At 36.2% G+C, this 16,142-nt stretch overlaps 1 protein-coding gene across 7 annotated transcripts in view; it reads left to right on the top strand.

Moving 5' to 3' along the window:
- Positions 1-16,142, top strand: part of LOC127634255 (RNA-binding Raly-like protein) — a 173,686-nt gene that overhangs the window by 127,189 nt on the left and 30,355 nt on the right. The window contains exon 1 of one of the 7 annotated variants that reach the window (XM_052113718.1): positions 12,286-12,559. The exons of 5 other annotated variants lie outside the window; for them this stretch is intronic. In XM_052113718.1, coding sequence (XP_051969678.1) covers positions 12,523-12,559 — 37 coding nt within the window. In that variant the 5' untranslated portion in view covers positions 12,286-12,522. Of the gene's footprint in view, positions 1-12,285; positions 12,560-12,860; positions 12,951-16,142 lie in introns of those variants that run through there. One more of the 7 variants, XM_052113717.1, reaches the window with a different exon arrangement.

Consider the following 16,142-nt stretch of genomic DNA (forward strand, 5'->3'; position numbering starts at 1 on the left):
TCTTTTCTTCCTGTGTAAAAGACTGAAGTTATCCCACATGTCTATCCACTAGAGTTTCAGAAGAGATCTGAACAATGTAACAAACTGTGCATCGATTTGCCAGGATGCCAAAGTTTGACTCAAACATTTCTCATCATATCCTTCCAAGACCAAATGATCTGAGCTATGCTCTCCTTATTAATTTAAATGTTCTGCACTCTTACAGTATGCCAACAAATATCCACCTTTTTCCTTAAAGCAACAGTGTTCCATGATTCATTACGGAAGCCTGGTTTGTTTTCCGATCCCCAGTGTTTTAACTCGTGTTGGTGTATGCAGATCAGACAGAGAAATAAGATGTATTTTGTGAGATAATATATGTAAAGAAAGCCCTTGTTGAAGAGCTGTACAACCAGGGTCATGACACAGCAACTAGACTCTCATTTCACAACTAGTATTGGTAATAAATTGAATCGCGATGACCATCTTTTGACAGTGCCTCACTCATCAAAGTATAAGTAGTGGGTAGAAGCGATGGCCCAAGGTTTGTTAAATTGATATCATTAACTACTTTGATTTGTTATGCCAGCAAACAACTGCACAAGTTGAATAAACCGGTTATTGTTCTCCATCTGGATCACTCGTTTTTACTAGTTTTTGCATTACTACTTATGGAGACTGCAACCAGAAAACAGTTCAGTGGCACTCAGAATTGGCATTGTGCCACCCAGTTGTTGGACATGTTTCTATTGTTATATTTTTAAGGAATGTTAGGAGAAATAACTGAGACAAAGAGCACATTTACATCCAGAGCAATATGCTGATAAATGGGGCATTCTATAATAAGGGGTATATTTAATTGTAAGAAGAAAAAAAGTCAAAGTTTTCCACAAAACACAAATATGATCTTGCGCACAGTAACCCTCTTAATTTTAAAATATTTGCTATCAGTCAAACTCAAGTTAGTCTCGTTTTGGATATTTTTTTCAAAAAGCATGATGTTAGCTGTTTCATTTGTGGAACGTGTTACTGACAAATCAAGTAATGTTTTACACTTTCTGAAATACCAAGTATTACCATAGCAACCTGATTTGGTAGACTATGTGACCATTTACCAGAAGCAACAATTGTGGTCATTAACACTTTAAGGGAAAATTATTTAGAGTGATAATAGCTCTCTAGTTTCACAAATACAGTTGTTCAAATTTGTATGTGCTGTTTTGATCTAGAGGGACAAACCTCAACTCTGGAAACCGCTTGATACTATACATAAATGTGCATGAAGCAACACAGTATATATTTTGATGTAAAAACTCATGGTAACATTGTTGACCACACAGAAAAATACTTTACACAAGTTACACAGCTGACCGGACATGAGAAAGTACAGAGGCAAAATGAGCAAGGAACCATGATAACAGTTATTTTTTGTATTAATAATTTTTTCAAAATATTGTTTTGAAGTTACTAAACTGAACATGATTTCAAAATGTTCTAAATGACTGCTCAACTAGTGTTTAGAGACTTCTTTAAAAAAATATTTTTTTGTTTGTTTTATTTTTACAAATTGTGTTTTTAATTGAACGTTTATTATCAAGCCTTGATATCTGTATAACATGTGCATGAAATGTCAACTGTTATCTTATTTTATACAGGGTAACATAGTTGACTGGTAACACAGTTATTGGGAACATAGTTACATTTATTTATTTTATCATTTGTGCCCATACTCAACATGGAGGCTTAGAACTACTTTGGTGCATCATTTTGAGTAATTTTTTTTTTCCTTGTAAAAATTTGAAGTAATAATACTTAGTAACACTGTTGACAGTGAATTCATCCACTCTTGACCCATGCTTGTTTATATATATATATATATACAGTGGGTACGGAAAGTATTCAGACCCCCTTACATTTTTCACTCTTTGTTATATTGCAGCCATTTGCTAAAATCATTTAAGTTCATTTTTTTCCTCATTATTGTACACACAGCACCCCATATTGACAGAAAAACACAGAATTGTTGACATTTTTGCACATTTATTAAAAAAGAAAAACTGAAATATCACATGGCCCTAAGTATTCAGACCATTTGCTGTGACACTCATATATTTAACTCAGGTGATGTCCATTTCTTCTGATCATCCTTGAGATGGTTCTACACCTTCAATTGAATCCAGCTGTGTTTGATTATACTGATTGGACTTGATTAGGAAAGCCACACACCTGTCTATATAAGACCTTACAGCTCACAGTGCATGTCAGAGCAAATGAGAATCATGAGGTCAAAGGAACTGCCTGAAGGGCTCAGAGACAGAATTGTGGCAAGGCACAGATCTGGCCAAGGTTACAAAAAAATTTCTGCTGCCCTTAAGGTTCATAAGAGCACAGTGGGCTCCATAATCCTTAAATGGAAGACATTTGGGACGACCAGAACCCTTCCTAGAGCTGGCCGTCCGGCCAAACTGAGCTATCAGGGGAGAAGAGCCTTGGTGAGAGAGGTAAAGAAGAACCCCAAGATCACTGTGGCTGAGCTCCAGAGATGCAGTCGGGAGATGGGAGAAAGTTGTAGTAAGTCAGCCATTACTGCAGCCATCCACCAGTCGGGTCTTTATGATAGAGTGGCCCGACGGAAGCCTCTCCTCAGTACAAGACACATGGAGTTTGCTAAAAACACCTGAAGGACTCCAAGATGGTGATAAATAAGATTCTCTGGTCTGATGAGACCAAGATAGAACTTTTTGGCCTTAATTCTAAGCGGTATGTGTGGAAAAAACCAGGCACTGCTCATCACCTGTCCAATACAGTCTCAACAGTGAAGCATGGTGGTGGCAGCATCATACTGTGGGGGTGTTTTTCAGCTGCAGGGACAGGATGACTGGTTGCAATCGAGGGAAAGATGAATGCGGCCAAGTACAGGGATATCCTGGATGAAAACCTTCTCCAGAGTGCTCTGGACCTCAGACTGGGCCGAAGGTTCACCTTCCAACAAGACAATGACCCGCTAAAATAACGAAGGAGTGGCTTCACAACAACTTCGTGACTGTTCTTGAATGGCCCAGACAGAGCCCTGACTTAAACCCAATTGAGCATCTCTGGAGAGACCTGAAAATGGCTGTCCACCAACGTTTACCATCCAACCTGACAGAACTGGAGAGGATCTGCAAGGAGGAATGGCAGAGGATACTCAAATCCAGATGTGAAAAACTTGTTGCATCTTTCCCAAAAAAACTCATGGCTGTATTAGATCAAAAGGGTGCTTCTACTAAATACTGAACAAAGGGTCTGAATACTTAGGACCATGTGATATTTCAGTTTTTCTTTTTTAATAAATGTGCAAAAATGTCAACAATTCTGTGTTTTTCTGTCAATATGGGGTGCTGTGTGTACAATAATGAGGAAAAAAAATGAACTTAAATGATTTCAGCAAATGGCTGCAATATAACAAAGAGTGAAAAATGTAAGGGGGTCTGAATACTTTCCGTACCCACTGTATATATATATATATATATATATATATATATATATATATATATATATATATATATATATTTAAGAAAAGAGAAAGAGCATATCTGTTACCAAAATGAAGGCAGCGAAGGCAGACGAGGAGAGCGGATCCAAATGCAGGCTTACTTTATTAAATCAACAAACAGGCAAAACACAAAGGAAAAACCCTCAATAGGGAAACAAACATAAAACTAGAAAAGCACGGGTAGGGGAAACACACCAGGCTAACAACATTTCAACGATTGACAAAGACAGAACAAAAAACCAGGGTATAAATACACAAGGACAGGATGATTACAAATGATAAACAGGTGTGAACAATGACACAAAATGGCAGTGATGACGGTAGGTGGATTGTGGGAAATGTAGTTCTAAACAATAGACTGGTGAGACACAGAACACAGGGGCAGACAACAGGGGAACGTGACAATATCTTTGTTTCCTGAAGGAAATTATACCACGGGACAAACCGTTCCTTTTAGAAATGGAAGCGCAGCGTAGTTCTAGCGGGAAGACTAGCAGTTGTACATCATCACATCATTAGCAGGGTAACTCCCAGCCAATCACATGTAAGCCATTGCTTTATAAGTCTGCTCACAATCTATCACATTGCTGTTTCAGTGTGCTAACACGGCAACCTCCACCACCCCACCACCACCGATTGAGCCCGTCCCGCATGGAGGTAGGCTCCTCACCCCTGCCTCCTATCTCCGGCAGGATATGACGGTTCCGAGTACAGCTCCCTCGGACCGCCAAAGAGAGACATTACTTTTCTGTTTTACATTCATCAAATAAATGGCATCTTAAACCTCACTCAAGCCTGCGTGTCTTCCCGATAGAAGTGGGTTTCCAATGGGTAACTTTTTTCGCTCAAACGTAAAATAGTTTATTGTCAAACGTTATTATGACAATAAACACGTATTACTTTTTGTAGGGCATGAAGTGTCTTGATTATCTAATCTATCTGAAGATTAACTTAATATATATAAAATAATATATATATATGTTTGAGGTCATTTTCATGCATAATTGCAAAGTAGAATGACCAACTCTGTAAAATGGGACAGCTGAATACCAATGTTATATGTGATATACACCTTCTTTTTGAACAAAATAGATTGCTTTTCCAATATATAATAATGTTATTTGAAAAACATATATTTTTTAATTATGTACAACAAATAAGCAATGAAACTATGATGATGACAAGTATGTTAAATATATTTCCCACGGACCTGAAATGTACTCGTTATATAGAATGACTCAGCTTTCAGAGTTAGGATTAGGTCATCTTTTGATGTCAAAACGTATACAGGCATGCACTAAACACTTGCGCACATTAGATAAGTTTAGGTGTTTACTCTGCATGCAATGCAAAATCAGGATAAAGGGCATGCATGTGTCGGTCAGTTTATGCATAAACCGTTTAGGATCTTACCCAGAAAAAGCTTAAGTTGTTTACTCGACCACACATGTTTTTGGCTAATTAAGCATAATCGTGCTAAGTGAATGAAGCATAACTCTATAAAGCTCCTGAGATGTGAAAGAGCAATACAATTTCCCTTTGGGATCTGCTAAGTAGTACATCAGAGGATCTTAATTATTCTTACAAAGCATTTAAAGGCAATATACAGCCATTGATGACTCGAGTCAAGTCACGTTAAGACCTCCAATGTCATGCCCATATAGAAAGAGGTTACACTGACTGTACAATTCAATTCTTACTGTGCTTACCTACTTTACATTATTGAAGCAGCACTGGTACAGAGTGTTAAACAAACTGACCCTTGGCCCGATCTCAGGGCGACATTTTAATTACGTGCTCCTGCAGGATTAATGCACTTCATATTAGCCAAGAAAATGAATAAATATTCCTCATTCTCATCCTCCCGATTCTGTGAGAATTTTGCTGTCAAGTGTAATTTAGTATGTAGATGGAATGAATAAATCTTGATGGGGACTAAATCAGATTGTATTAACTAATAATTTTTGTGTGAAATTGTGTTTTACCCAGTGTCAGACATTTGAAATGTTTTCAGACCTGAATATATTTTGCAGGATTATTGATTCATAGTGATCTTAGAGCTCCACATCGTGGTTGATGCAGGAAGAAGCAAAATTGCCTGTGAAATGAGAGACTGCAGTTGCTGTGTCTTGACCCTGGTTGTACAGCTCTTCAACAAGGGCTTTGTTTACATATATAATCTCACAAGAAACATCTTATTTCTCTGACTGATTGTGAATTTGAGTTTAAATACCGAGACGGGAGCATGCATTGGATTCATATCAGGAAAGGGTAAAACCTCTCACAGTTTTCCGAGTAATCTCCCTGAGATTAACGTACTGAATAAAAACTGTAAAACCATTCCCTCCATTTCTAATCCCTCTTATCTTCAAAAGCACCTTCCCATTTACCAGCTGGTTTCACTCAGCGGGAGGAAGATCATGGCTACATTTATGTCCAGCTTTAAATCAGTCTATGGACTCTTTTCAGAGACTATGATGATGTTTTTTTAGCAGGTTAAATCTAGGAAGCTAACTAAAATCAAAATTTTTTGGTAAAAAAAAAAATAATAAAAAAATATACTTTTTATTTTAAATTCTGAAGTGATTTAAAGTATATTAATATCAATATACTTTATTTTAGATTACCCTGGCATTAATAACAAATCCAGCAAACAAGTCTACACTACTGTGATAGTGTTTTAAATACTGCTGAGAGAGTGACAGTAAATTTGGCATCTTTCTCACTTTTAACTGCCATCCATCCATCTCTGTATTTTTATTTTATTTATAAGAAATAAATCTTCCATCCATCCATCTTGTATAGCTTCTTGTCCTATGTAGGGTCACGGGTAGTGCTGGAGCCTGTCCCAGCTGTCTCGGGCCAGAGGCAGGGAAACATCCTGGGCAGGTGTCCAGTCAATCACTGGGCTAACACACACTGGCATACACATTCACACTCTCACTCACATCTATGGGCAATTTAGAGACTCCAATTCACTTAACCTGCATGTTTTTGGACTGTGGGGGAAACAGGAGCACCCGGAGGAATAATTCCCATTAATCTCCATGCTTATTCTCATTAGATTCTCAGCAGGTTAATTTATTTAATTGTATTTATTTATTTTGCAGTAATGCTTCTGAATGATTTACAGTGCGTTTTGTTTTTGTAATTCCCATTATCCTCCATGCTTATTCTCAGCAGATTTTTTATCAATTGTTTTTGTAGTCATGCATCTAAATGTTTTACTTTTGCATTTTTTTTTTATTATTTTTTTTTTGTTTAAGCAATATCACGCGAGCAAGAGTGCGATACGGCCGTATATCGAGGCCGCAGGCCGAGTGCCGTAGGTAATCACAGCAGTGCTGATTTATGGGCATATAACACTCTTAGTTGTGTGATATTGCTTACATACTACAATACAGTGATCAAGTACATTTTTAAAAAATTTGGGGAAAAAGCAGTACGGTTACAAAAAACGCATGGAACTACTTTCTTAAGCGACGGATCAGAATCTGCCGTTGCTGATTCAAAACAAATAATGCGTCCAAGCCTTCGTTAGTAATTCAAAGATTTCACTTTAGAACTAAAATCCAGACTTCGGCTGTTTCTATCAAGTTATTGGAAAAACAAGAATGTGTATGTGTGTGTGTGTGTTGTATGGAGAGAGAGAGAGAGAGAGAGAGAGATATGGAGCATGTGTGATCACCTGTTGATGATGCCGTAGTCTGATAGTCAGCTTTCTCAAATAATGTAATTTTGCGCAAAAGTCTTTCACTATAGAAATCGCAATCTCCTCCACCATGTTTCCCTCTCCAATGTGGAAAGTCTGGTATGAGGTAAGTGCCTTGACATTGTATAATTAATCAGTCTGTTGTGTCTCTCAGCTGTGATGAGCCTTAATGCTGAAGTTGTTAGTTTAAAGCTGTTTAAAGCTATTTCCTAGCTTTAGTAGTGTAGTAGTATTATAAGCAATCACTGTGCAATCAAAGTGATGCTGACCTCACCAACTGGCTCATATTACACACAAAAATGGTCTTTTGCCTCCACATGCTGGCTAAAATATGCAGTTTCACAATATTAAATATAAAGAGACAGATGGCTCTTAACACATATGCACTACTCTTACACTTTAGTTTAGAACAGCACAAACACAGGCGGAGTGATACACACACACAGTGAAGCCTCGGGGTACTGATGGTGTCAGACCATCAGTGCTCATGGAATGTCTCTCATCCAATCATATTCGAGGACCGGAACTAACTGTTGTGTGTGTGTGTGTGTGTGTGTGTGTGTGTGTGTGTGTGTGTGTGTGTGAGCGTGTATTTATCACTTTGTGGGTACCAAATGTCCCCATAAGGATAGTAAAACCCGAAATTTTTGACCTTGTGGGGACATTTTGTTGGTCCCCATGAGGAAAACATACTATCATACTAAATTATGTTTTTTGAAAATGTAAAAATGCAGAAAGTTTTCTGTGAGGGTTAGGTTTAGGGGTAGGGTTAGGTTTAGGGGATAGAATATAAAGTTTGTACAGTATAAAAACCATTATGTCTATGGAAAGTCCCCATAAAACATGGAAACACAACATGTGTGTGTGTGTGTGTGTGTGTGTGTGTGTGTGTGTGTGTGTGTGTGTGTGTGTGTGCCTATATATATATATATAATTCCCATCATTCTCCATGCTTATTTTCATTAGATTCTCAGCAGATTTATTTTTGTAATTCCCATTATTCTCTATGCTTATTCTAATTAGAACAATTATTTGCATCATTTTTTTTTTGTTATCATTATTAAGAATTATTACAATTATTATAAAGATATTACAACAAACATTACCATAGTGTGTGTTTACAATTTAAGTGGCTAATATATCATTATTTAATTATTTAAACTCATTAATTCCTCACATCACTCTAATGAGAATAGGATGGTGATGATTAGTCCTATGACAAATCTCATTACGAATCTATGTAGTCCCAAAAATCAGCTTCTTTTTATTGAAGCAGCAAATTATTTCATTCTTTTTATTTCGGGGTGAATTGGAGCCTTGCTTTTGTAAGATTCGCCATTTTCCCTTGTTCCTCTCTGTCCCTCTCTTTCTCACCTGGAGTGTCTGTGACCATGACCTTTTCGTAATCCTGTTCTCCTGTCTTACGATCATTCGTGTTTTTTGTGTTTAAAAGTCACATACTGCAGTCTATCCTACTGAATAACATTTTACATAAAAAAAACTGACAATAGCGCATAACTACCTAGAGGTGCTGGTGTTCTCTACAACAAAAGAAGTAAGAGCTAGCATCCATGAATATCAAGATTATATTTGATAGCATTAATATACTGATGTGCTCACACTGAACACCCTGATGAACATTTGTATTTGTGTGCAAATGTTAAATTAAGGAATATTTCACCCAAAAATTGAATTCTGTCATCGTTTACTCACCCTTATGTTGCTCCAAATCCAACTTTCTTTTTCTACATACTAACTTAAAAGAATGTGCATACTGTTCTATTCCATAAAATGAATGAATACAGTTGTCAGGGATTGTCAAAATTGTTTAAAGAGCCATAAAAGTACCATAAAGGTCTATATAACATACATGGCAAAGCTTCTGAAGCCATACGGTGAAATTTAAGTGATTATTTACTCATTATCTTCACATCTAATGTAGCTCTCAAATCTATTTTGCACTTCTACATATATTTAAACTTCGTATTCAGTCACAAGACCAAATCAAAGGTGTTGTTGATGTTAAAACTTAGCGCAGTGCTTCTTGGCACATCTAGGTTGAATATGCATGAATAAGATTTTACATTAGTTGAACTGTTCCTTTCATACCAGACTCCTAGTCTAAATCTCTGGCTTTCATTTCATCTTCAGTCCTTCTGCCTTGCCGTGAAACTGCCCGTCACTGTACTATTGTGTCATGTGCCATCTATATGAAGCACACTCGATTAATTCAAGACCATCTTCCATCATGCCGAATATCAGCTCCATTGAACTGAGCAATAGGGAGCAATACTGTCTTCATTATCAGTTCTATTATTTGAGGGAAGCATCTCGGTTGGGTGGATTAAAATGAAGGTTATCGAGGGACACTCCTAAAGAGAAATAAAAATGCTCTTTGCAACACCTCTGTCTCATCAAAGGACTCCATGCTTGATGCGTTCTCTATTTCTCAGAGCCATTATTTGTTGGAATATTCGTGTGTCTGTGTGTGCTCTCAGATGACTGACTCTGCAAGCGATATGACAGTCCATTAGATCAGTCAGACCCAAATGACTGTTTAAATAGCAATTCGGAGTTCTCATAATGTGATTCTTTGCACTCTAGAACTCTCTCATGCTTTCTCTCTCTTTCCCCATTAAAAGGTTATTATAGTCAATAAATCATCAGTTTATCTTTTTACAGTCATTAGCTTGATTTAAGCTGCTTGTTAATGTATCTAGTTCTCACCTCATAAAAAAAAAAAATCTATCTATCTATCTATCTATCTATCTATCTATCTATCTATCTATCTATCTATCTATCTATCTATCTATCTATCTATCTATCTACCTACCTACCTACCTACCTACCTACCTACCTCTCTCTCTCTCTCTCTCTCTCTCTCTCTCTCTCTCTCTCTCTCTCTCTCTCTCTCTCTCTCTCTCTCTCTCTCTCTATATATATATATATATAATTCATCTTCAAATTGGAAGACAATTTACACAAAGATCTACAAGTTTAGCTCAACTCCAGCATAATAGCCCCCCCACCCCAAATGTAATTTCTGTCATCATTTACTTACTTAATCATTCTCATGTCAATTTCAAGATATTAAACATGAGAACTGTGACATTGATATTTCCTAACGATTAAAATGGTATTCAGGCTCTGAAAAATGTCACGTGACCTTTTACAGTTCTTGAGAATTTATAAAAAGTAGCTACTCTGCATTATCCACAAGATGGTGCTGTTGTTTTTGCCAAAATGCCATTTCAATATTGCAGAAATTGTCTAAATGTGCATAACAGATGTCTTACATAGCAATGTGTAACAAATTATTGAAACAGATCCCACAAAATAACCATGTCTTATTTCTCAATTTCAATTTCTTTATTTTCACCTGCAAACTACAAGAGATATGTTTGACTTTTTTATTTGTTGTCCAAGATCACTCACTTCTCTTGCTTTTAGAAAACACTATAGATAGATACTGTAAATATGGTCAGCGCTGTTTCTGGTATCTTGCTCGATGCAGTCGGATCTCGAAAAGTACATTTTCACAGCAATTTTGAGTGAAAACAACCCACACGCTGATAGGCACATACTGACAGCTAACCGAATAAATTGCACATTATTAGAAGGATAAGACTATACATTCTCATTCTCTGCCTCCCTGTTCCATTAACAACACAGTCTGAAGTGGTGTAAAACATGGAAATGCAATCTATCATAAGAATTTTGTATGTATACTTAACAACAGTCTCTCGCAGTATAAAATATGGTAATATGATCATATATTCATGTTTCAAAAAGATGGAAATTGTTTTTTGTGGTGTATTTAGTGGGAAAACCAGGATGACTGAATCACATTTGCTTGCAGCGCTGATGATTTTGATGCAACACTCAAATACTGGCACAAAAGCTATTTAGGATTTGAGCCCAAACCCTGGGTGTAAGATTAAAATGAAATTGATGTTTGGATCCCATTTATGATCCTGAATGTGAGAAAAATGTATTCCAATCTGTAATGAGATTGGATGTTGGCAACTCAAATTAGGATACAGAGATAGTTACATTTTGCTTAGAACGTCCTTGTATCCTATTATATAGGATCAGAGAATACATGCATGCAAATATTAGGCAATATTACTATATAAATAGTATATCAATTATGTTATTAGTGTCTAATAATATTAATAATATTAATAATAATATATTGCCAGGTATTGTTCCTTTTTTCCTCTTGAACATCCTATATTATGTAAATAGACATGCATGCAATTATTATAATTCACTGTTTTTATAATGCAAAAAATCCTAAATATCTTGTCTAATATACATCATTACAGTGTTGCTTCAACAAAATTAAACTAAATTCAATGTTAAAGGGATAGTTCACCCAAAAATGACAATTCTTTCATAATTATTAATATCTGATCTCTGTAGTTCCATACAATGCAAGTGAATGGTGACTAAAAATTTGAAGCTCCAAAAAAGCACATAAAGGCAGCATTAAAAGTAATCCAGGGGTTGAATCTATATCTTCAGAAGCGATATGATAGGTTTGGGTGAGAAACCTATCAGTATCATTATTTAAGCCTTTTTTTCCTATAAATTATCTTCTCTGCCCAGTAGGTGGTGATATGTATGAAGTAAGCGAAATATTACTTATTAAATATTACTTAAATATTGATCTGTTCCTAACCCAAACCTATCATATTGCTTCAGAAGACACTGTGTATTACTTATATAATACCTGTATGTGAGTTTTTGAGCTTCAAAGTTTTGTTCATCATTCACGACATTGTATTGACCTACAGCATGAGGGTAAGTAAATAATGAGAGAATTTTCATTTTTGGGTGAACTATACCTTTAAATCACATTTCCAACTATGGCGACGGCATGGCTTATGAATATTAATAAGCTCTTGCTGACGTTTGTTTGTATCGTTCCAATGACGAACACTAGAAATACGAATATTAAATATGTAATAAAGGCGTTCCGTAGTCGACCTCCAATTCCAAAGGGTTGGCTCATGCATATTAATTAGGAATCCTTCGCCATAGTTTGATTTTTAAACTCGCTTATCAACAGACATCTGGGAAAAATATATTGTAAAGCACCCCTTTCTGGGCCACACTAATGGTTTCGTCTTTTCAGTGATAGTAGGTCTATCTCCGGTTCTTCACCTTCGGACAAATCGGATTTGTTTGTTAAAAAAATTAAATAAAAAAGCGCAGCAGAGGTTAAGAGGTTCGGTCTCTCCTTTCCGAGCACGAGCAGGATTGTCAAGCCGCCAAACTGGACCCGTTCAGAATGACCATGTTTAAAGGGAAACGTCGAAATCACCGGTGTGAGTTTCTCTGATCTTTAACTTGGGGAATATTTGTTGCTTTGCATTAAATGTGCTTTGCATCATTACCTAAATGCAACTATTTTCGTAGAAACTAAGCGTAATAACATGATATTTACAGAATAGGGGAGACCGGGGCTAGTTGTCACACGTGAAGTGCAGTTGTCACAATGGCTATATCTGAGTAACTGTTTTTGAGTCAAAAGTGCAACGCGTTAATTTTTTTATTTTTTTCTAGCAGTGTTTTTGCATGTTGTTTTAGTCCAAACCCTCTTAAAATTGAATGGTTTTGTGAGTTTTATCCTCCAAATGAAAAATTCAAGATCATATTTTTTTGCTATGGAGTACTGTGTTTTGCTATGGACTACTCGGGCATCTATAATAAATTATGGTAGGAAGACTATGCTCTTAGGACAAGGATACTTTAAATAAATGTGATATCGGGGCAAGTTGTCACGATTTTTATTAGTGCAAGATGTCACATTTGTGTTTAAAATGCTATAAATGTAGCCAAAACAATGGTTTGATCTTTGGTTTGACCTTTTTCATGATTTCTGCTTCATTATTTTCTTTTTCAGTTTCACAATTGTGTTGCTGTTTGCATTTTGCTGAAAGGTCTAATAGGCGGTTTAATGACAGGTTTCGTGACAACTTACCCCATATTGTGTGACAACATGCCTCACTTTTGTCATAGCCATTGTCATGATATCACACTGAATAGACTTGGTCTGTTCAGGTGCATGCAATCAGCAAATTCACCTTTTTGTGCATGTATAGTGATATACATGTTTACAAGCGACTGACATATAGTACCACAAAGAGGTATGACACATCCTCAGATTGGACTATACATTATACAAATGTTTCGATTCACTTTAGAATCCATACGTCTGATGTTTGATTTTGTTACTATCCTACCGTCTTTTATATCCCTTGACAACTCTACTGTTTAAGTTATTGCTGTAGATAATGGTCATGTTTTGATATTTTGCATTATCTATGCAGAAGCTGAACTAATCCTGCTTGAGGTAATGGACTGTGACAATGTTCTTTTCTAATGTCATATAGCCAGAATACATTGAGCTACTTAAAATGTTTCATCAAAAGCAAATTTGCCTTAATGGCACTTTCATGACCATTCTCCTCTTCTTCCTCCTCCTCATCATCTTCACCCTCCTCCTTTGCCATTATAATCATCATCATCATCATGACAGACCCGTGCAGATGATCCATTACACTTGAAATCTGAACTGGGCTATAGTAGCACATGATTTATAACACTAGTTCCAAAAATCTTCACATAGCTCTATAAAGACAGTTCATAGTGAACAATGCTGACACACTCAAAAGGAAGAATATTTATATATATATATATATATATATATATATATATATATATATATATATATATATATATATATATATTAGATATAGATAGATAGATACATTAAAGTACCATAAAAACTGTGCTTCTGAAGTCTTTGGATAGCTTTTTGTGACGAACAGAAAATTTAAGTCGTTATTCACTCAAAATCTTTTACTCCTTTTAGCTTTCAAATCAGATATGGCGTCTTTAAAGGCGTCAAGTCAAGTTTGATGTCATTGAGCACGTTTACATGCATCATCTTACACCGAATATGGGTGTCATAAACAGTTAAGCAAAAACAGATTGGCACACATTGATTTCTGGCCTTTACCCTGATTTTGTGTCGCATATAAACTCCTTTACACACATTCTTACCTGCTTAATGTGTGCAAGTGTTGGCTTACATTTAGAGGTCAAAAGCAGAGAATAACCTGATGATTTAGAGTCTTATGTAAACAGTTTTCTTGTGTTGTCAGATGTTTTTAATTAGCTGACTTTTGGTATAAACCAGTGCATTGGTATGCATGCAAATGCACTAAATTATGTTACAAGTTGTACTGAGTACATAGATGGTGCTTTTTGGTGATTTTGTCTTCTTTGGAGGTTGACAAACAAGGCCAGCCTGATCTCTTGAAAATTATGTGACTGTGGCAAAAGCACTTATGATATGTTTATCTGATGTGCAGTCTTGGTTGGCTTAAATGTTCTTAATTTTAATGAGAGTAAAACTGAAATAATAGTGTTTGGTTTGTCTGATTCTTTCAGTACTCCCAAAATAAATCTCGGTGATTTATCATTTTCTGTGAAGCCTTGGGTTAAAAATCTGGGTGTGGTTTTTGATGATGGTCTGAAATTTGACAAACAGATAAACACGGTGGTTAAGTCATGTTTTTTTCAGCTTCGACTGCTAGCAAAAGTTAAATCTATTCTGTCTAGTAAAAATTTTGAAAAAGTAATTCATGCCTTTATTAAATCGAGGCTGGATTACTGTAACTCACTGTATTTTGGGATTAGCAAATCAGCTTTATCCCGCTTGCAGATAGTTCAAAATGCAGCTGCAAGACTTTTAACTAGTACTAAAAAACGAGATCACATTGCGTCGGTGTTACGGTCCATGCATTGGTTGCCTGAGCGATACAGAGTAAATTTCTAAATTCTTCTTTTAGTTTTTAAATCTTTAAATGGTTTGGCTCCTCTTTATCTTTCGGATTTACTGACTGAATATCGTCCTGCTTTTTCTCTCCGGTCGTCCAACCAGAGATTGTTGTGCATCCCGAAGTCGAAGCTGAAATGTAGGTTCGACCGCACCTTTTCAGTAACTGCACCCAGGAATGCTCTGACCCTATGTATTAGATCTGCACCATCACTATCTGTTTTTAAATCTCTTTGATTTGGCAAATAACAATGAGGAAGTTTTATTGCACTGTATTTTAGTAATGATATTGTATTGTGGTATTGTTCTGTTCTTTATTGTGCAGCACATTGGTCAACCCTGGTTGCGTTTAATGGTGCTACATAAATAAAATTGACATTGACATTGTTTCAAAAGCAATTTGAAGTATACAAAACAGACATGCTTATTCTAAACCAGTGGCGGGCCGTGCGTTTAAAGTGTGATTCAGTTTCATCATACATTATGTCGCAGCTAGTCTCCTAAAAGCAAATGCGACATGAAAGGCAAATTTTCTGAAGCAACCATGCCATTTCACATCACTTCCATAACACTTTTGTCTCACGTGTCATCTTGTGTGCTTAACTGGGCTCCAGCCTCTATCAGGTGAGCTACAGCGCGAGCTAATAATGTTGGAATACATGTGTGAATGTTGGTGAGTCTGTAAAACAAGGATTAAAAAGTACCTTTTTTCAAACGATGCACGAGTAAAATTGTTTTGATAACATAACAGTGTATGAGTAATAGAGCAAAAAATTAAGTGTTCAGCCATTGTATTCATGATTTGTGTGAAAGTGAATATAACGCACAGTTGTTGTAGCGCCTCTAGTGTAATTTTTCCAGGAAACTGCTGCGAAACAAAAAATGCAGCACATAAATATCAGTTTGCAGAAATGTAATTATATAAATGCACATTCTATTAGACTAGGTTGAACATGGAGGCCTCCCATTGATATATTTGTGAATGCTTGTTTAGAGTGGCTCTGACTCAATACTACAGTTATCAATGAACAAGAACCTGCTAGTTTACATCATCTTATAGGATA

Source organism: Xyrauchen texanus, chromosome 41, assembly GCF_025860055.1.
Source record: "Xyrauchen texanus isolate HMW12.3.18 chromosome 41, RBS_HiC_50CHRs, whole genome shotgun sequence".
Taxonomy (NCBI): Eukaryota; Metazoa; Chordata; class Actinopteri; order Cypriniformes; family Catostomidae; genus Xyrauchen; species Xyrauchen texanus.